Source organism: Lontra canadensis, unplaced genomic scaffold (assembly GCF_010015895.1).
Source record: "Lontra canadensis isolate GAN:19392208 unplaced genomic scaffold, GSC_riverotter_1.0 scaffold7, whole genome shotgun sequence".
NCBI lineage: Eukaryota > Metazoa > Chordata > Mammalia > Carnivora > Mustelidae > Lontra > Lontra canadensis.
In genome coordinates this window covers 31,197,373-31,218,223 of record NW_022631001.1, presented here as the reverse complement: position 1 = coordinate 31,218,223, position 20,851 = coordinate 31,197,373, and the positions used below count along the sequence as shown (strand labels likewise).

The 20,851-nt window shown below is 54.7% G+C and overlaps 2 protein-coding genes across 11 annotated transcripts in view; one reads left to right on the top strand and one right to left on the bottom strand.

Annotated features, from left to right (window-relative positions):
* The first annotated feature begins 333 nt into the window (after positions 1–333).
* On the top strand, positions 334–8,933 carry LOC116865172 (NADH-cytochrome b5 reductase 2). Its single transcript, XM_032853386.1, has 9 exons — positions 334–499; positions 1,777–1,917; positions 2,148–2,220; positions 4,606–4,712; positions 4,981–5,110; positions 5,693–5,776; positions 6,485–6,570; positions 7,737–7,836; positions 8,673–8,933. The coding sequence occupies exons 1-9, from the start codon at positions 479–481 to the stop codon at positions 8,843–8,845; spliced, it is 915 nt and encodes a 304-aa protein (XP_032709277.1). The 5' UTR covers positions 334–478; the 3' UTR covers positions 8,846–8,933.
* A 2,874-nt stretch (positions 8,934–11,807) lies between these two features.
* The window catches only part of PPFIBP2 (PPFIA binding protein 2), a 142,945-nt gene continuing 133,901 nt past the window's right edge, over positions 11,808–20,851 (bottom strand). For 3 of the 10 annotated variants that reach the window (XM_032853377.1, XM_032853374.1, XM_032853379.1), the window contains exons 20-28: positions 19,945–20,095; positions 19,544–19,655; positions 19,222–19,310; positions 18,795–18,917; positions 17,487–17,612; positions 16,641–16,829; positions 15,382–15,558; positions 13,180–13,245; positions 11,808–11,975 (exon numbers count right to left, since the gene is read on the bottom strand). In XM_032853377.1, coding sequence (XP_032709268.1) covers positions 11,904–11,975; positions 13,180–13,245; positions 15,382–15,558; positions 16,641–16,829; positions 17,487–17,612; positions 18,795–18,917; positions 19,222–19,310; positions 19,544–19,655; positions 19,945–20,095 — 1,105 coding nt within the window. In that variant the 3' untranslated portion in view covers positions 11,808–11,903. Of the gene's footprint in view, positions 11,976–13,179; positions 13,246–15,061; positions 15,559–16,640; positions 16,830–17,486; positions 17,613–18,794; positions 18,918–19,221; positions 19,311–19,543; positions 19,656–19,944; positions 20,096–20,851 lie in introns of those variants that run through there. The other 7 variants (XM_032853375.1, XM_032853383.1, XM_032853381.1 and 4 more) reach the window with 5 other exon arrangements.

Genomic DNA, 20,851 nt, shown 5'->3' with positions numbered 1-20,851 from the left:
CCCATTTCTCTTACCAGCATCCCCTCCTCCCACCAGGACACACCTCCCTTTCTCCCACCTTTGGACCACGTGAGGAGAGGAAGCTCTCCATCCGGGCTACTCTGAGAGTGCTGGGAGAGGGCACGATGGAGAGGGGGCCACGAATAAACGAGAGATGGCTGCTAGGAACGGGGACCCCACAGCCGTGTCACCCCGCAGGCAGGGCGCGGCAGGGCGCGGCAGGGCGCGAGCGGCGTGGGAGTGGAACTCTGCGGGCCGCGTGGGCGGGGAGCGGGGAGCGGGGAGCGGGGAGCAGGGAGGAGTTACGGGGGGGGGGGTTGTGCGCGGGAGCGGCCGGGCGCGCGTTGCAGTTCTAGCGCCTTTCCCGGCGTGCGCCCGCGCGTCTGCGAGGCTTCCCGGTCCGCCAGGCGGAGCTGCGGGTTCTCCCGCGAGTCGGCCCGACGCGCCCCGGCCTGGCAGCCAGTGGCACTTCGACGACATGTTCGGCGTCTCGTTGCGGGTGGGTGTGCCCGGGGCGCGGCGGGGAAAGGCCGCGGAAGTCCGACGGGGCCCGGGGTGGGCTGGGCGGACGAGGCCGAGGCCGAGGCCGAGGCCGAGGGCAAGGGCGGTGCCGGGCGGGGCCTCGAGGAGCGGGGAGCCGGGACCCGGCAGGCGTGGCGCCGCCGCAAGCGGGGCCCGGAGGCCCTTCCTTGTCGGGTCCCACCTGGGGCCGTCTCGGGTCGGGACAGGGGCTGGCGGAGCGGGCCGCAGGGCGGGGTTGGGGCGGCTTGGGGGAAGGGGCCATATCCCGCGCGAGTGGCTGCAAGTGAGTGGCCGAGCCACCTTCTCCTGCCTTGGAAGGTGCTGGTGTGTCCCGAGGCGCGAAGGTAATGGAGCACCCCGAAGTCGTAGGTACTCACCCCACCCCAACCCGCCCGAACCTGGTTGGGGGAATCGTGGGGTTGGTGAGCCCCATCCCCTGCCTAGCGGTCAGCAGCAACAAGCTGCTGGGGGACACAGCGCCTATCCCCCCTCTCTAGCTCTGCCTTTGGGGACTGGGACATTCATCTTAGATTGTGGGTTAGAAGCAGTGCCATGAAGGCGGGGAGGCGGGGGGGTGGGGGGGTGGGGGGTGGTGCTGGGTAGTTCAGTTGGTTAAGCTTCGGACAAGATCCCAAGACCCTGAGATCCAGCCCCACATCAGACTCAGGGAGTGGAGCCTGCTTGGAATTCTTTCTCTCCCTCCCCACCCTCACCCCATCATGCTTTCTCTCTCAATAATAATAATAATAATTATTATTATTATTTTAAAAAGCCGCAGCAGCACTCAAGGAGTGGGACTCCCAGGACTGGCACCCCTGGATGTACCAGGTTGGAGGCAGATGGGTAGGAAGGGCCTGGTGACATTAATTCCGGTTGGCCTTGTCTGATCGGCAGCTCACTACTCCCTATCCTCCAGGTCCACCATAGGGTCAGCCTGCATTCTGTTTTATGTTGTTTTTTTTTTTTAAGATTTTATTTATTTGTTTGAGAGAGCGTGCATATGGGGGTGGAGGAGAAGCAGGTTCCCCACTGAGTGGGGAGCCTCACGTGGGTCTCCACCCCAGGAGCCTGAGATCATGACCTGAGCTGAAGGCAGACGCCCAGCTGATGGACTCACCCAGGCACCCTGGGTTCTGTTTTATTACCTTTCCCTCTGATTTCTTCTGGGCACAGCCAGCTTCTTCTGTGCCTGAGCACCATCCTGTCCTGAGCATGCGGGACCTGAGGTGCTCTGCTCACTTTGTGTCTGGCCAGGACTCAACCCTGCTCCTTGCCATCACCATCGTTGGAGTCACGGTGGTCCTGTTGGCCCTGCGGAACATGAACTTACGGAGAAGATATACCACCTTACGGGACTCTGAAACCAAGTACCCGCTGCCCCTGATTGAGAAAGAGGTAGTGGGGTCAGCCTGCAAGAGAGAAGACAAGAGTGGTGGGGAATGGGCTGGTGGGAAGGCAGGGCAGTGGGAGAGGCATTTACTGGCCTCCAGTTTGCATCCTTCTGCGTGTGTGTGTGTGTGTGTGTGTGTGCGCGCGTGCTGGGATCATACCAAATAGAGCTCCTTTGCCAGGCATTGGAGCTTCTGGAAAGCTGACAGAGCCTGCCTCTGTTTTCTGTTTTACAGCAAATCACCCACAACACGCGGAGGTTCCGCTTTGGACTGCCCTCACCAGATCATGTCTTGGGGCTTCCTGTAGGTGAGTGGGGTTTGGGGTCATCACCAGGACTGGGCCTTGCAGGCACTCTGCTCCTCTCAGAAACTCAGGTGGGGTGTGGAGGTTGCCCTGATACCCTTCCTGAGACAGGTAAGCTCAGAGATGTAGAGAGATGGGCTTGGGGGCAGTCCATTTCCTTTCTCATTGCTTGATTTGGGCCAGCACAGAGTGATGTCTTAGTGAGCACTTAAAAGAAGTGAATCTAGAATCAGCAGGCCTAAGATCTCATCACAGGTTCCTTGGTGGGCAACTTTAGGCAAGTCCTTCAACCTCTCTGAGCCTTGGTCTATGAAATGGGAGTTTCCCAGACCTGCCTGCCACTTAGGTTGTTGTGAAGGTAAAGTGACTGATGGGTGTGAAAAATGAGAAAGTGAAAAGTGCTGTGTACAAGTGAAGGATGGAAGGAACTGATGTCCTCTACAGTCAGGAGAAAGGCCCAGAACGTGTGGAGAGGCAGGAGTGTCATCCAGCACAGGGTGTCTTTTCAGCAGGGACCTCAGACCCACACAGGGAGGGACCCAGTGTGAAAACCAGCCCTAGCGGGCCTAGAGTTCCAAGTTATCCCATTTCTAGTCTGCAGACACCAGCAGACCCAAGTCAGTCTTAGTGAGGTGGAAAACATCTGCTAGGTCCACAGCCTGGGGATTCAGAGCTTTGAAGAGACTGCTAGTGCTGCTTGCCAGGCTGGTGGAGACCCTAATCCATGCCTACTTGTCCTGTGTGCGTAGGACATCATCTTGACCTCTCCTCTGGCAGGTCATGAACTACTCACCAGGCAGCCCACCTGGCCCCCGAGCCTCCTTGCTTCTTCCTTTTCCTGTCTCCACCCACAGGAGCTTGGTGCCAGCCTGCCTTCTAGCCCTCTGCCTGGCCTCTGGGGGCAGCCCTGTTGGTAAGAAGGCTAAAAGAATGTAAAATGATGAGAAATAGAATTTCTGAGACTCTGCCATGACCTAGTCTCTCCTTCGCCCTGGTATAGGCAGAGTTAGTGGGACAGGTAGTTTAGAGGCTTCTGGAAGAGTCTGCTGTGAGGGCCTCCCAGCTCAGCTGAATCGAAGCAGGTGAGAAAAGGGGCCCACCAGGGCAGCCCAATTTTCTCCAGGAAGGATATGGCCAGGCCAGGCCCAGGTTGGCTGCATCTGGAAGAGCCTTTCTGAGGTCTCCAGGTTCACATTTGTCCGTAGGAGGAAGCTGCCTCAGGCATTTATTTCTGAGTGTCCCTGATAGGCAGCAGGGACATGGCAGAGTCACTGAGCCTGTCCTTTTTTCTTTCCCTTCCCTTCAGTTTAATTCCAGTATAGAGTCTGTCCTTTCTTAACCCTGAGTGTTTGCATCTCAGGCTTCAGAGCCTCCTCAGAGACCCTGAGGACTTGCAGGGCTTACACTCCAAAGCAACCAGAAGGACCCCGTTCCTCCAGCACCGCCCTTCCTCCTCTCCTCCCTGCCCTTCCCCCTTCTCCTTCTTTCTGTCTCTCACAGGTCTTCCCCACTATCTGCATATCCACCCCATCTTTCCTGCATATGGTTTCATTCCCTCGGATGGCCCAGAGCTTCCTTTTGCCTCTGTCTCCTAGCAGATCCTGTGGGCAGCTCCTGCCCACACCACTATTCTTGTAGTCACCAAACTGTCCCACTTTAGATCCAGGGGTGACCTGAGCAACCCCACCCACCCTGTGACACTGGGATTTAGTCCTGATCCATATAGGTCTGTGGACATACCTGGTCCATTCGATTCTACCCTTGAGGGGCAGAATTCCACAACCCAGACTCTTTCTCAAGCAGAGCTATGGGCCAGGAAGACACAATAGCCCTTCTAGAACTCCTGGTCTGCGGTGTCCAAATCCCGGGACCCAGCGTGCCTGTGAGCCGAGGGCTGGCCCTGTGCCAGGCAACAGGAGGAAGGTGATGGGGGCTGTGGTTCATTCATGGACCCCAGCGATCCACCCCATTCAGGAAGAAACGACTTTGTGAAGGTGACATATTTTTCCTTAAAAGGGAAGCACAACTTTCTGTTATTTTTAATACTCAGTGTCTGACTTGAGTGAGTTCTCCGTGTGGCACAGAGGACTCTGACGCAGGAGGCAGGCACTCCCATGAAGCTCCCAGCTCCACTGGGATGGAGGGCAGGCATATCATGCCCACTCACCCGGAGAGGTGAAATGACTTGCCCAGGGTAGTACACAGAGTGACAAGGGCAGGCCTAGGCCCCGGGCATCCTGGCTCTGGGCCCCTTCCCTGCCTGGCCCTGCTGCTGAGCACCCTGCCACACTGGGCGCTTGCCTCCCTGAAGCTCAGTCCTTTATGGGAACCCCGTGTCCTGTTTTGGATGGCTGTGCTCACACTGAACATGGGATGCCTTTTCTGTAGGGAACTATGTCCATCTCTTGGCCAAGATTGATGGTGTTCTGGTGGTCAGGGCTTACACGCCGGTGTCCAGCGATGATGACCGAGGCTTTGTGGACTTGATTATAAAGGTAAGTGGTGCCCACTGCATCCAGCTGCTTTTCCCTACCAGGCCTAGGAAAGGTGGTCGGGTAGAGAAGGAACCCATGTCCTGGGAAGGGCTTCCCAGCAGGGTCATATAAGAGTGAAGCTGTGGGGAAGTCTTCAGGGGTCTTTAGAGCAACTCTGAGTGCAGAGGACTTTCGCTGCAAGGCTTCCAGTAGCAAATGGAATTTTGAGTTGTTCGCAGCTGTGGCCTCAGGTCTGAGAGGGTACGAACCAGGCTGCCTTCTTTTTCAGATCTACTTCAAAAATGTGCACCCCAATTATCCAGAAGGGGGGAAGATGACTCAGTACTTGGAGAACATGAAAATAGGGGACACCATCCTTTTTCGAGGGCCAAACGGTCGCCTGTTCTACCCTGAGCCAGGTACTCGCGCTGGAAGGAAGAAGATTCCTGTGGTTGCTCCTGTTGTAGAACACTTCTGGGGGGTGGGTCCCGTGGACTTGTCCTTAAAGCACCCACTCCACACACGCACTTGATGAGATTGTAAGCTTCATTAAGGTAGGGGCTGCTGGGGTGTTTCTTTATGGAAACCGGCTCTCCACGATGCCCGATGCAGAAAGGGTGCCTGCTGAGGCTGAGCAGTGGAAGGATGGATGGATGGCTGGGTGGATGGATGGCAGCCACTCTCATCCTTACCAGGTACTCCTCACTACCTTGTTCGTTCAGGCTGTGGCTGAGAGTGCTCTGAGAGGCTCCATTTAACTCCACGGTGCCTCCCTCCCCCCCAGAAGAAAAGGTCCAGTGAGTCCTTGGCTTGGTTTCCACTTTGTGCACCAAGACCCCGGGGCTGGTGGAGGGGGCCGCCCTGACCCGCTTCTCTGGTTGCGAACAGTGCGGCCCCTTCCTCGGGTGGCCTTGCCTCCTGGGAGTCCCAAGGAAAGCCCGTGATCTCTTACAAGCTCTCAGGCAAGAGCTGCAGAAGTCAGAGGGGTCCTCTGTTTCTAGGGCACTTTTCAATCAAGGCATACAAAACAAGTGAGCCTGAAAAGAAGCTGGTCAGTCACCTGGGAATGATTGCTGGGGGCACAGGTGAGTGGCTTCCGGGGCTTCATCCACGGGGTGGGGGGGCCCCGAGACCCTTCTCGCTTTGGAGTCATCTGACCTAGAGGAGAACCTTCTACGGCTGTTTTAGATGGGAGTGCAGGATTGATGACAGGCCTGGAAATGGACCCCGTGTGCCCTCCTCCCCTCACCCAACATGCTAGCGAACATGGAAGAGTCTAGAGACTGAGCTGAACAGGTCCACACATGGTCCCCCAAGGGCTCCTGGATCCAGATCAAGCCCAGTGCTCCCCATCCCTTGAAAATGAATGTCTGGAAGAAGAGAACAGATGTGTAAGGACACCTACAATGTGCCAGGCACCATCACGGGCGCTTGTAAAATGATCACACTTACTTGTCATTCTCTTGTACACATGGGGACATCGAAGAGCTCAGACTCACCCTGCCCAGAGAGCAAGTCAGGGGGGCGGTGGGGCTGGGTGGGAAACCAGACAGTTGAGAGCCAGGGCTCCTTCTGTTTTGCCCCATGAACATGAGAAAGGGCTTTCGATTTATTGTTGCTTTAGAAGGGAAAACTGAAATGAAGGGTGGTTTTCCACTTTGAATTTGGGGGCAGGCATGAGAAAAATAGGCCTGGGGCTGAGGCAGACCGCTGAGGGGGCCGCAGACCAGGGGTTGTGGGCATCGGAGAGGGATGGAGCGCCACTAGCTGCGTCCCACCTTCTCCTATCCCAGGGATTACGCCCATGCTGCAGCTCATTCGCCACATCACCAAGAACCCCAGCGACAGGACCAGGATGTCCCTCATCTTTGCTAACCAGGTCAGTTCTGCCGAGTTGGCCTTGGGCTTGAAGGGGTAGGAAGCATGTTTGCTGAATGGGGTGTCTGCATTCATGCCTCCCCGACTGAACTCTCGCTGCCTCTGCTGCGGGCGGAGCGCATGCTTAGCTGAGGGGGGTGGGTGGTGGGGGGCATTACCCAAGGAGCGAAGTCCAGGCCTGGTTTTCCACTTGCTTCTGTTTTTATTTCTGCCTCCCCAGCCTTGTTTTGAACTAAGCTTTCCTTCTTTCATATGTAATTCTGTTTTTCTGAGTATAAAGTCTTAGATGCCCTCAGTAGAAATTTCAGAAAATACAGAAGTTTATAAATACTTCTTTTCTTTCTTCTGTACATGCCATGTATTTGCAATTACATTTATATACTTTTTTTTCGCTCAACATTACCACATGAGCATTTTCTTCTCATCAAACTTATTTATAAATAATTCCATCAGTCTGTATCAAGTTGTACCACAATTTACTGTACTTTTTGCATTCAGATTGTTTTCAGTTTTCACAGTTGGAAAGGATAAAATGAATGATAATCCCAGGCGTGGTGCCTTTTAGATTTTCTTAAATAGGATCCCAGAAGTAGAATTTCTGGCACAAAAATCATGAAGAGTTTTAAGATCAAGGTCCTCTCTGCGGTACCTCTGAGCTTATGACGAGTTCCTTTGGGCTTTGGCTCCCTTTCCCCAAATGAAGCTCCAGCCCTTGCTTTCCTCGACTTTAGCCCTCCGGTGCTTTTACGTTAGGTGGTACCTCATACATTACCGCCTTCACCCCTTGCGCTCCCTGCACAAGACCCTGAGCCCACACTCAGCTCCTTCCATCTGGGTTAACCCTGCCTGGTGCTCAGTGTGGATAGGGGCAGGATGGTGGGCTGGCACCTCTGACTGAGGCAAACCTGCCGGGACTCTGGGTGGCCTTCCAGCTGGAGGGCAGTCACCACCTCTGCGGGAGCCTCCCCTGTCCTCCGCCTACAAGAGGGAGGACTAGTAGGCTGCGAGCTGAAGCAGAACCTTTGTTTGCCCCCAGGAGCCTGTGCGAGAGCACTCCTGCCTGAGCGGGGGGACAGCTCAGGAAGAAATGTGCTGACCCGTGCGCTCAGGGTAGGGACCAAGCAGGACATTCCTGGAGTGGCTTTGCTCATGTTGCTTCTTTTCTAGACAGAGGAGGATATCTTGGTGAGAAAGGAGCTTGAAGAAGTTGCCAGAACACACACGGAGCAGTTCAACCTATGGTACACCCTGGACAGGCCTCCTGTTGGTACGACCCCCATGGTCCCCACTGTGGGTTAGCTCCAACCCTTGACCCACCTCAGGAACTAGTCCGAGTTTGTTTGCTTTTTAGAACTGTGCTTGGGAGCTGAGACCTTCAGCTCTGTCCCTGCATGGGAAGAGGAGGAACTTGAGGGAGAGAGGACCAGGGACGGCCTGCTTTTAAGGGCTGTCAAGGGCAGGTGTCTGATATCTTAGCAGCAGTCCATAAGCCTCAGGAGGGACTCCGAGGGACACCCAGTCACTGGGTCACCCTGAGCACCCACCCCACACTACACTCGACACAGCATCCTGCAGAGACATCACACACGTGGCCATAGACCCCTTGTCCCCCTTACCACCCAAATTCTCCCAGACAGCAGTCATCACATGGCGAGCCCCAAGTGGCTACGGCAACCCTGGCCAGCACCCAGCCACTGCCCGCACCCTGCTTCTTCATGCTGCCTCTGCTACAGCACCCCACGGTGCCCACCTTGTCATGTAGCTCACTGCCCAGCAGAGGGCGCCCCCCAACAGGACCACAAACCCCAGACCTGCTCTACCCTGCCCAGACCCAGCTCCCTGTTGTGTTCTCCATCCCTGCCCCTGCTTGCCGCATCAGCTGGTGGCTGGGGGCCTCAGAGTCCCAGCAGTGAGCCTGGGATCCCGGGTCAATACTGAAGGCAGCTTCCTGGGTCTCCCATGTCCTTGACTTTCCGGCTTCTTTGTAGGGAACAGCAGAGCAGATTTCTAAGCCTTGGAGAGAAGACTTGCCTCCCTCTTTGGGGGGGTCTGGGGATCCACCCAGCAGCCTCACAGCTTTTTTCTCCTTCTGCTTAATCTCAGGCTGGAAGTACAGCTCAGGCTACATCACCGCCAACATGATCAAGGAGCACCTCCCTCCTCCTGGGCAGTCCACGCTCATCCTTGTGTGTGGCCCGCTGCCCCTGATCCAGACAGCTGCTCACCCTAACCTGGAGAAACTGGGTTACACCAAGGATATGATTTTCACTTACTAATACCTCCCTTGCTTCTAGCACATTTGCCCATTCCCTTTCATCTGTTTCAGAGTGAGTTCCACCTCACCACATTAAACTGGGATGTGTTTACAAGTGCCTTGTTATGCATCCTCGGGCACATGGCTCCTCCTTCTGCTATGGGCCTAAGATAGGTTCAGGGGGCTGGAAGCAGACTGGTTTCTGAGGCCTCCTGGTTTGGGAGGCTCAAGGGAATTCTGCTGCAGTATCCTGCCCCGTAGTTTAATAAACTTCAGGATGAAGCAGATAGCTCAGGAGATGGGGCTCTGTGGGGGCCTGCTAGACCAGCCCTCCATGTGAACGGTCTTCTGGATGTCCAAGGGAGGTCAGAACTGGCAGAAGTGCAGGGGCAGAATTCCGGAAGAATCCAAGTGGGGTCATGTAGACTTCCAGTAATCTCTTGAACTTTCCTCTCCAGAGTGTTCTGTTTTTAAAGGTCAGACGGACTAGAAGGCCCAGGCACCCTCCATGTGCACTCTTCCTTCTTGTAGGAAGACGCTTTAAGTGGAAACAGTGTTAAAAGGCATGAGGGCAGTTGCAGATCCACTGGGGTAGGCGGGCTCCAGCCATGCTAGGCTCCCCGTGCTTTGCACAGCAGATGGAGGCAAGGGCCCTGGTTTTCTCTGGTCGTGTAAATGCCAGGCCGCATTCTGGTGTGGCAGGGTGGGGGTGTTTAGCACAGTAGCTTCTGAATGTGCAGATGGGCTGAGCTTCCAGGAGGTACTCCTGAACTCCTTCCCACTGCTCCCCCCAAGTGATGCAAGGGAACACCCAGCCTTGGCTGTCCACGGCCTGGCTGACGTGCTGCTCTGATACCTGGGGCTGGGTAGAACCCGTCCTGCACTTCAGTTCACATCATTCTCATAACAAGCCAGAGATTCCGTGGGGATTTTGTTCTCCCGAGTTATGGATGAGGAGAATGAGGCTCTTAGACAAAGTTAGTATCCTCAGGTCCTTTCAACAGGAGGCAGGGAAGCTGGGCCTGAGACCTGGGTGCTTAATTCCAAGTTCTTCCCTTTCTGCAAAAAACTGGCATCGTAGCATTGTTGCTGCAACGAGTGACACTGGGTGTGTGTGTGTGTCTGTGTGTGAGGGGTACAGGAGAGGGTAAGACAGCTCTAGAGAACTCATCGAAGTGCAGCTGTGCCCTGCCTAGGGACGGTCTCACAGAGGGCGGGGCTTAGGGGTAGAAGCTAGGAGCCTTCACCCATGTGTGTTCAGTATACCCTCAGCGGATTCCCACTTGGAGAAGATACTCTGATGGGCGCAGTATGAGTAGTAAGAGCTCACCCTTGTACTTCTCTCTAACACAGATCTTACCAGCCCTTTCCCCTCTGGCACACTCGGGGAACCGGATTCATCTCAGAAATCCAAGTAGCACTGCTTCGTTGAAGCCTTTCCCATCTGCTGCTCCAGCCCTCTATTAAAAAGGACAACTAGTTTCTATCAGAGCAGCTGTACCTTTCAGTACACCCATGTTTGAAAGAGGTGTTTCCCCCCCCCCACTAGACCATCAGCACCCTCAGACAAGCACCTTAACATTCGTGCCTGGATCTCCAGCCCTTCTCAGCCTGGCATGGAACATGCTTAACCCACACGTATGAAGGGGCGAGTGGATGGAGCACGGCATCACGGCACGCGTGGAGTCCCCAAGCGGTGTGGGGTCCGGGGCTGGCTCTTGCTCCAGTCTGTACAGGAGAGTGCTCGGAGCGTTTGTGCTGAGCGTGGCTATGGGAAGGGAGAAAGACACACAACAGGGGGAGCCAGGGGGCTCTGGCTCAAGGACTGACAGCACAGTGGGATGCAGGAAATGCCAACGCATCAGAGAAGGCTTCCTGAAAGAAGCAGCGGCTTGCTGGCTCTGAACTCAGCCTTGTGAAGGGGACCAGGGGGAAACAACATCTCACAGTGAGGGAAAGGCAATGGCACAGGCTACAGAGTGAGTTTGTGAGGCTGAAGATTCAGAAGGGATGTGGGGGCTGGCTAAGGCTTTTGAACTCCTCTAGATTCTGGAACTCAGGAGTTCTTAGCAGAAAGGTAATGGGATGAACACAGTGCTTTGGGAAGGCCACTCTGGGACAGGGGAGAGAACTTCTGGAGAGGACCAACTCCTCGGGAGTTGTAGGTGGACCAAGGAGGAGACCAGCTTTGGAAAGCAGAGAGGAGGCCTGAGCTGTCACAGGGAGGAAGAGTATGGCTGGGGGCACGTGGGGCCTCCCCCCAAGGTAGGAGAAACCACAGGGAACGGGCTGTGTGGGGAGATGGACAGGGCCAGTGGAAACGTTTGGGGTGTGCCACGACCGTCCACTAGGGGGAGCTGTTTGACCAGACACCAGCACTTGGGAGCCTATGCTTGCTGGTCAGCTAAGGTGAGGGTGCCCCTGTGCGTGTGTGCGTGTTGCAGACACCTCTGCTCAGACCTGAGGCAGCCCAGCAGCACTGACAACCTGACACCCTGTTGCAGAGGAGGGTAGGACGAGGGCAGTCAGGGCCGCCATGGGAGGAGTCGCACTGCTCCTTCCCGGTGCTCACCTGGCCCTGTGAAGGGAAGTACCCCCACCCCCCACCCCCAACCATGTGGAAGCAGCCAGGAGGGACTCCCTGTCACTTCAGCCAGCCCAGCCACTACAGGACAGTCAGAATATTTTTTCCAGAATTTTCTTCCAGCAGAGCTTTTATGACCTCCTTGCCTTTTCCCTTTGGCGTTAAGAACCTCCCAAAAGTCACCAGGAAGAGCATGAGCCATTGAGTCTGTGCTGACCTCTCACCGCCCTCCCCACAGAAGTGGAGTGCAGTCCACGTATAAAAGTACAAAAGGTATAAAAGCTACAGTGAAGAGCACAGCACGGCTGAAAAGACAGGGCCCCCTGGACCACCTCCCGGACATCCGTTCACCAGCCTGCTCACTCCTGTCGGTGCACACGTCCCAGGTGTCCTGCTGGCCTGGCTAGGCTTTGCAGGTGGCCGTGCCAGCTCCCCCTTGACGCAAAGACTTGACACCCCCACGCGTGCCTCTCTGGGCTCTCGGCCACGAAGAACGTCATCTCCAGTCCTCAGAGCTGGGAGCGGCCAGGCGAGAGTCGTTCAGCAGCTGGTCCTGGCTCAGCAGAGTCTGAAAGGACACAGCCCAAGGGGCAGTTGAATAGGGTTTTGGTCAAGGCTGCCCTGCGGCAGCTGCATGGGAAGCAATGGGACACTGGGTGTGGTCCTGACACTGGCACCCTCTAAGTTCACGGGGCTCCCGGGACCCCACATATGGAATCAGAACAGACTGTACTATCGCTCGTATCTTAGTGAAGGTGAAGCTACTGTTTGAAGACCCCCCCCCCCGGCCCCAAGGCCTATTCGTGGTGATGAGGGGAAGGTTGGGTGCATTCCCTGTGTGAGCCAAGGGGAAAAAAAAAAGAATAAAAATGAACCCATTTCAATCCAGTCCTCCCCCTTCCCTCCATTTCCATATTGTCCTTGGATATGACCTTCTTAGTGTCCCTCAACAGATCAGTGAGCGAAGGACAGTGATGGGGGCCTCAATGTGGACAGATGCCAGAGCCAGTGGGCTCAGTGATGGGACCATCCAGAAGTAACGGGAACTGGAAGGTACAAGGCCTCTTCTGCAAATCTTCTCTGTGGCTGGTCTTTTACTGCCAGTTCTCACCTAAGTGCCCCGCTTCACAGGTAACTAAGCTGGGGCTCGGAGAGAGAATGACTCGCCTGGAGTCCCAGAATTAGTAAGAGGCAGAGCAGCACTTTGAACCAGACTGGCCTTACTCCAAAGTGGCTTCTTTCTCTGACACCATTCTGTCCCTTCATGTTACAGTCTGTCCCCATGAGGATGACAGGATGTGTCCACATGCCCACGATATCCGTGAAGTCAGAGGCATGGCATGAAATGTGTGTGTCTCATGGACAGAGAGTGCAGTGCAATGCCCACCAAGTCAGAGAGGAGGCCCAGGCATCGGGCTGAGGAAGCAGGTGATGCAGAACTGCTAAGCATCTTGGTTCTCAGATGAACTCACCAGCTCTGAGCCTGGGAAGAGGACTGAGACCTGGCATGCTTTAGCTGATTTCGGCTCAAGGCCCGTGACCCTCCTTAGGGCCCCTTGCAGCTCAAGGCCCAGCAGCAGGCCAGCTCTGGCTCCAGCTCCGGCCACAGTGTTCAGCACCACCCTTCGAATCCCTAGCAGAGGCTAGGACACAGACTTGGGATTGGGTGTGTGTATGTAGGGGGGTTGTCTCAGGCCGTGGGTATCACAGTGTCAGACTCGTGGGGCCACACTGGCACCTGGCCTACTGTGGAGAGAAGGTCAGAATCCTACCGTGAGGCGGTGAATGTCTTGGGAGAGGAGCCCTATCTGCGTCACAGCGCCTTCCGAAGGGGCCATCTGTAAAACGGGCAGCAGCCTGGTCAGCACACGTGGACAGAGTCCGCTTGTGATCACAGGGATGTCATGCAAGTCCTGTCCTGGGGGAGTGGGCGAGGAGGGGGCCCAGGCCCCGAGGAGTGACAGCTGGGCAGGGCACATGCTGTCTGTGTCCCCAGGAAGGCCAGAGCTTTCAGTATCCCACGCAGCCATGTGCACACTCTCCGGAGGTCTGCCCTGGCACCAACACTGAGGGTGCAAGGGACATGGGACACGGGCACCCACACGAGCTCAGGGCTCCAGCTAGTTCTAGGAGCAGAAAGCGGCAGGGATGAAGGCCTCAGCGTGCTGAACAAACCAACAATTTCCAGGGACTACAGGGGCCCATGTGCCAACGCCCCAGTAGAGGTTATGGGCATCCTTGGGAAGCCGCTGGGAGCCTCCCTTTTCCTCGCCTCCCCTCCAACCCTTAGGTAGTGCTGGTCTGCTCCCTCTTCCCTAAGCCTATGCAGACTTCTAGCTTTAGAAGCATCCTCTGAGGGCATCAAATATCATCCCACATTTTCCAGGTGCGAAAAACAGGTCCACAAAGGGACACAGGCCTTGCTTGGGGCTGCACAGAAATGCAGTGATACTAATTCCATGCAGGGTTTGAAAACAGGTGCATGCAGAGACACTCTCCCCAGGACACTCCAGGAAATCAGGGACAAAGCCAGCTCAATGACAGCCATGTCCTGCGACCAACCCTGAGGAGCACCTGCTGTTCAGTGTCCCAGGTACTGGGATCAAGCACCAGCCGTGCCAACTAGAGACCTTATCCTGTTCTCACCGGCTGACTTCAGGGGGGCTCAGGAGGTCATGGTCTGGGAATACCAGCTGTCCCTGGGGCTGCTGGTAGTTTAAGAAGCAAACCAGAGCACTGCCGGCATCTGGGACAGAATCAGGGTGACCTGAAGGGGGCCAGTAAGCCCTGTTCCTACCCGCCAGACTGTTACAAGGCAGCTAATACCCTGCAGATGAGGCCTGGGGGACCCAGCAGGCCAAACCCTGCCCCGGAGAAACTGGAATCTCAGAGCAGGAACCCAGACTGGCAAGATATGTCCAGACAAGGCCCATCTGGAAGAGCTATCATCAGCTAGCCAGCCTCTAAATCAGGAGGCAAGACTGTTCCCGTTCTGCCAACAGACGGACCAGCCCCCATGACAGACATGGGCCCAGCCAGGTCAACAGCAGAGAGGCTGACAAACCACACAGAAGAACAGAGGCGATTTCCACGGGGCCGTTTTCTTGCACTCTAGGAGGTTCACGCCACTGAAACGGAAACCGACTCTGGGGTCTGCATGACAGATGTGACCGACGGTCACTGAGCACCAGGTTCCCCACGGCTTCACAGAGGGAGGTGGAGCCTGAAATGAAGAGGCCCCACACCTTCTCTGAAGGACATGGGGTCCCTCCATGCTTCAGCCCCTTGTCCACGACACCTGGCAGATGCCAAGCGGGCCCCTGGCCAAGGACTGGCTCAGGGCCACCTGCTGTCACAGGACTCCATCTCCAGCTTTGCCCAGCTCTCTTCCCCACCCAGTGAGGTTAAAGATATGCAGTGCTGTTGGCTTTCTACATAAATACTGTCTTTATTACCAGAAAGAAGCGACCACCCATGTGGATAAGGCACAACACAGTGATGCAGTCATTGCCGTCCCTGGGGTCTCAGCCGCAACTCTGTGGCCACAGGCCTAAGGCACTTGACACTGGCGCCCAACAGAAGCCCAGAAGAGGGGCCCAAGAGCCAAGCCTCTGGGGATCATCCGTGGTCTCGGGACCCGCGTCCAGGGTCATGTGTTTCCACCAGTGCTGAAGATGGCCACTAAGAGTTACTACAAATGTACAATCATCCTTGTGTCTTTCCTCCCGAGTCCATTTTGGCAAGAGTCCCCAAAGCCTGGCCCCTTAGCAAAAGTGCCACTCCATTACCCTGGCCACCCCCCAGAGTTCTGAGAGACACTGGCCAGGGGTACACAGCAGCCGGAATGTTCTCTGTGAGGCATGCACGGGGCGGGGGGTAAGGCGCAGCTCTGTGGGGACACACGCGATGTTACGGTGAAGCTCTCAGGGTGCACAGACAGGACGGTAACAAGGCCATCAGCGAATCTGTCCCACCTGGTCCAGCCCATCCAGTTCAGGGCCATCGAGGGGGCTGAAGCCCCGGTAGCCACTGTAGGCCCTCTGACTGTCACCAGCACCGTCAGTGGGCTCCATGGGGCAAATGTAGTCCGTCGACTCATCGAATTTCTTTTTTCTTATGTTGCCAAAATGGGAAAATCCTAGTTTCCTTGGCTAAAACACAATAAATGCATGATTAGGAGAAGGGGATTATCAAGTCAGGGTGCAGACAGGACTCACAATATAAGGAGGAATGGAAGAAGCTAAACAACTTCTGGAAAAATTCTCAACACAGCAGAGCTCCTGGCTAGGGAGAGGCCGATAGGTAAATAATCTTGAGCAAGGAGAGAGAATCTTGCTCCTCCAAGACTGTGTGACTTGAAAGACTCAAGTCCTGTTGGCCCACGAGTGACCTTCTACCTTCCCCAGGGGTAACTGGAGGAACTGCCTCACAGAGAGGCGGCCTCTATGGCCTGCAGTGCCTTGTGCCCCGGGGAGGCTGCACTGGACAGCCCTAGGCGGCCCCTCCTGCTTGTTCTAGCTTCCTGTGGTACCCTATCTGATGGTCTCCCCCAGACACACGTGTAGCCCTGCTCCCTTGGAGATGGCAGTCCATGCATGAACTGTAGCTAGACCTGGGCATCACCGTGCTGCTGGGGACATGCCCTCCAGAGGTGTGGGCCTGCAGTCTGACGAGGACATGGTCTGAGGACAGTGTGGTTCAGGCAGTTTCTCACAGGCTCTGTGGGATTCAGAGAGCCCCAGGGTGTGCTGCTGGTGCTTGTATGACCTTGGGACCCCTGGACAGCTGTGTACTGGCCTCGTTCCCAGCACAAGGCCATCGGAGCACTGTGCTGGCAGGACAGTTCTGAGGAAGACACCTCCCTGCCCCCCCCGCCATGACACTGACCCAGAGATGAGCCTGACTGAACGGAACACAGAATCATGAACTCATCTGCTTGTAAGATGAGTCAAGGCATCCCTGGGATTGAGGACAAGCGCTAGCTGGCTGAGAGCAGATGCTTCCTGGACATGGTGTGTGTGCACAGAAAACTCTACTCTCTTTCTTGGACTCGGGTACAGCAGGAACTGAACAAACGAAACAGACGAGGAGACCAAAGCTCAGAGGACAGGACCTGAGAGAGCCTCCTCATCCGTGTGCCCCAGGCCCCTGCCAGTTTGGCTCCAGGCACCCGGCCCGCTGCAGTACAACACAAGTGCTAGAAGGCAGGCCCCTCAAGGGCCCAGAAACTCACCCGGACTTTGGCTGTGGTGGTCAGTGGTGTGTACGCTGGTGAGGCCATTTTCTCTCGCTTTTCCTGCTCAGCCTCGGGACCAATCAGGGCATTGAATTTGGTGGTCAGGTGGCGTCTGAGGAGCGTCTTTTGTGGTGGAATATTGAGAAGCATAGCTAGGGTGTCCCCAGTGAAGCGTGGCTCCAGGATCTAAGAAACAAACACAGACAGAGCTGCCCAGCGATGACTATAGATGGCTCTAGGACAGGACATGGAGAAACAGGCCCTCATGGGCTGGGGGGTGTCTCGAGAGAGGGCCTGGAGCTCATCTGCTCATCCTGTATGCCGCTCCCCTCGGTTTGCCTGGCACAGGGCCTGGCTTGGAGAAGGCACTAACACACTGGGTGGCTGACAGCCTCATTTTCACAGACCAGCAGAGCACAGTTGCTTCTTGGATAAGCCACCCCTCCTTCATTGCCCCACTGACTTTACCACTTGACAGATCTGAAGGACAATCACGACCATATTGTGGCAAGCAGGAAGTTACACTGTGGTGGCCAACCCCTCACTCCCCAGCCACCGCGTTCCTCCAGGAGCAGGTGGAGATGCTGTGTTAAGGCCTGACTGATGCAACCCACTTGTCCTGGATCCCTCTGGATCTGGTGCTCTGGAAGTCCTTTCCAGAAACCATCTTGTTTCCATGAAGTATATTCATTCCCAACTGCAAATTATCAAATATTCTGAGATTTCAACTGATGCAAGGGCTGTCAATATTTTTACCAGGATTTATGTCTAGCCATGAAAAAACTGGGTTCTGACTACCCCAGTTTACATGACGCAGGTGGGCTAGTCTAAAGAGCCACTCACGATGAGGCCTCCATGGACACCACTCCCACGAAGGTTGGGTGCGTACTCTGCCAGGTCCACGGATCGCAACCACTCCATCACCCTGTGGTTGGACCACTGCACAACTTCTGAAGGAGAAAGGTTACTCTGCAAGAGGGAGAGGAAGAAAGTTAGGTCTAACAGGCCCTACCTGTGGCCCCCTGTGGGACCAGCCCCTGTGAACAAGCCTGCCTCAGATGCCTGACCAGAAGACAGCCCTCATGCCCACGGAGCTAGGCAGCCAGCCCAGCGACCTGAGAGCCTTCCTGGTTTCCAAGAGAAAGAGTTCTCACAGAGTCTTGCAAGATCTTCCACACTGAAATCTTTGATTCCAGAACCCTAATTGTGACTCCCTAATTCTCTGGTTGGGACTGGTAAAAGAAGGCACAGAGTCATTCATTCAGTGACTCAACAGAACTTGAAAGAGGACTATCATTTACGAGTCACGTGTTTTACAGACAAAAGGTCTCCTGGGAGCAGCCAAATGTTTTAAGACACTTAGAGCTAAGTGGTATCTTAGGCTTCAAAATGCTCAGCACTGTGCCTGACACACAGAAGGCATTCAAAACTTATTTGCTGAATAGGGAAAACATGAGACAGAAGGCGGAGGTAGGAGTTTTTGATCCCTCAGGAAGAGGAGTTACTCTTATAACACGGGTACACTCAGTTCCCAGGAGTACAGGAGATGGGGTGTGATGGACAAGCCTTTAGCTTCAGGGCGCAACAAGAACTCTGTGGCCTGCAGAACATGACCAGGCACTTCTCCACGACTTGAGCTGCAGTGTTTACCTAGGCTCGCTCTTCTCTAGCAAAACCTGCTCACCATTCCCTGTGCACCTGGGACTAGAGGTCAGCTAACTGTGTAGCTACAAGTAGGGAGATCGGAAATGTCTGGTTCCTGAGGGGCTCTTCTCCCCTCTGTCCACTTTGACCCTATCTTCTCATTTTGCTTTCCCCTCCTTCTCCTTTGCACCACTTGTTCATCATCTTTGGTCACTGTGATGGCTTTAAAGACTTGTTGTTACTGCCTCTGGCCCTGAACACGGGTCTCCCTGAGAGCGGTGGGAACTTAGAGGCCCAGTGTTTGTTGTGGGGCACAAAATGCAGGCAACAGGGGGTGTCTGGGGGCACCATTTAAGCAGCAGCAAGGGAAAGAATCCCAAGCAACCTGGTTCAGAACGCAGACACATTGTTCTGAGGCCATTCTTGTTTTGTCACACCTAACCTTGCAGGTGTCCAGACACATGGCTACCAGGCTAGGTCCCCGGATAGGTACGGTCCTGTCCTCACCTCATCAGCTGGCCGCCGGTGCAGGCAGTGGGGGTTGAACTTGTTGACGTGAAGCACATGAATGGCACATTTGATGCTGAGATGATGCAGTTGGCTGGTGACTTTTAAGAAGAGGAGATCATTCTGGAAGAGAAAAGTTTTGGTTGATAAGCCAGAGTTTCCAAGGTGACTGAGACCCTTCAGGTTCCTTCCCAGACCACACACAGACAAGTCTACCGCATCTTAGAAAGTGCACAATGGACACCCCAGCAGCTTCTCTTAGCTCAATGGTTGTGCTACCTTGGACCTCTTATGTGACCAACAATACTATTTAAAGACCTTAAGAAAAGAGGGACGAGGTGAAAGCAAGTTTAGAATAAGCACCAGGGGGATACCTGGGCTGAGTGCTCACAGAGACCACGGAAACCCTGAAAGGGAAAATCCTCACCACAGTTAGGTACTGTAGCATTCGCCCATCGACTCTGGACTCATGGAACTGGTCTTTGTATTGTGGTAAGCCAATATCATCAAGCCAACCTACAGAAACCAGAAGAAACAGGTGTGCTCGGGGTCATAAGAATGGGAGACTGCTAATGCAGGTAAAAAGCAATGAACGATCATCTTGCAGGTCCATCTGGATTCCCCGTAAGGAACTCACTCCCCCATCTGCCTTTCCCAAGGACAGCCAGTCCTGGAGGCACGCATTCCCAGCACAGGCTGTTTACCCTCGGGAGCTGCCAGGGACATGTATGCACACTGCCCGTCCTTACGTGTCACCCAGATGTGGTCCAGCAGGGCCGACTTCTCCTCCTGCTTGGTGTTGATGGCTTTCACGGCCAAAATCAGCTTTTTCCTGTGCAAAGGCTGCTTAATCCCCAACTCCTGAAATTGAAAGACACAGACAGATGTGAACTTCCGGCTGGCAGCTTGGCCCTCAGAGGGTGCCATGTCTGGGAAGAGATGGGGGTGTGTGTGGCAGCAGATACAGGCAGTGCCCTGTAATCGACATGCAGTCACAGAGGACATCTTGGCCTCGTCCCCTGCCCCCCACCGTGTGTGTGTGTGTGTGTGTGTGTGTGTGTGTGTAAGGGCAGGAAGAGTGGGGGCCTCACTGCCCCAGATACTGGTTTGAGGACAAAGGGGAACCTCCTTCCCGGGGCTCAGCTCTTACCTTTTCCATGTCCTGAGGGGTAGCTGACAGTAAAGTGTGGCCAGAAGTCACCCACTGCCGGGCAAAGATCACGTACTGGCCCAGGCCGAAGTCCTCCAGCCATGCGCACACGCGCTCCGTGCTCCATTGGGCAAAGGGGGCGCCAGCGTCACTGGGGGACAAGAGAATAGCAGGGCCCTGTTAGCGGGAGAGCCTGAGGCTGCATCTGAGCACAGCAGAGCCTCAGAGAAAAGGCAACTGTGTTTTAAATAATCCTAATCATGGGATTGAGCTGCACGAAATTCCATGACAATAATCATCTTTAGTGGACTCCAGAGTTTCCTGTGGTAACACCTGGTGTGAGCTTTGAGTCTTCAGGGACTGAGTACGAGCCAGGCATATGGTCCTCAGGAGGCCGTGTATGTGGGTCATCTGTCCACTGACGAGGCACATGAGCTACAAGCCCAGAATTGTGCCCCGTTATGAGGGTAATCATATTTTTATGGGCCAACACTGTCTTAAGGGAAATGCTTAGAAAACTAGGAAAAGGGGGTTAGTTCTCTAACATTAAAAAAAAAAAAACCTTCTAAACAGCGAATGCCTTATTAATGAGACACTAGAGACATTCACATTAAAGTCAATAAAGAGTATTTTTAATCAGGACTAAGAACACGGGTCTGAGAGTGCAGCCAGTATAAGAAGGGAGAAGAAGGACAGAAGGTAAAAGACAGCCACTCTTTTCAGATGATGGGCCTGCCCCACCTGGAGAACCCAAATGAGCCCAGTAAGGGGGCTCCTTATAAAACACGCAAGTCATATTTATATGACTTACAAAATCAGTAGCACATATACTAACATTTTTGTTGAAAAATTTTAAGAATCCTATTCACGGCAACCAGAATTATAAAATGTCTAGGAGCTGCTTTCT

Bases quoted from the DNA above. Each gene is read 5' to 3' on its own strand.
- LOC116865172 (XM_032853386.1), top strand. From the start codon at position 479: ATGTTCGGCGTCTCGTTGCGG. The intron at 6,571-7,736 runs GTCAGTTCTGCC...CTTCTTTTCTAG, and splicing joins CCCTCATCTTTGCTAACCAG to ACAGAGGAGGATATCTTGGT. The intron at 7,837-8,672 runs GTACGACCCCCA...GCTTAATCTCAG, and splicing joins CCTGGACAGGCCTCCTGTTG to GCTGGAAGTACAGCTCAGGC.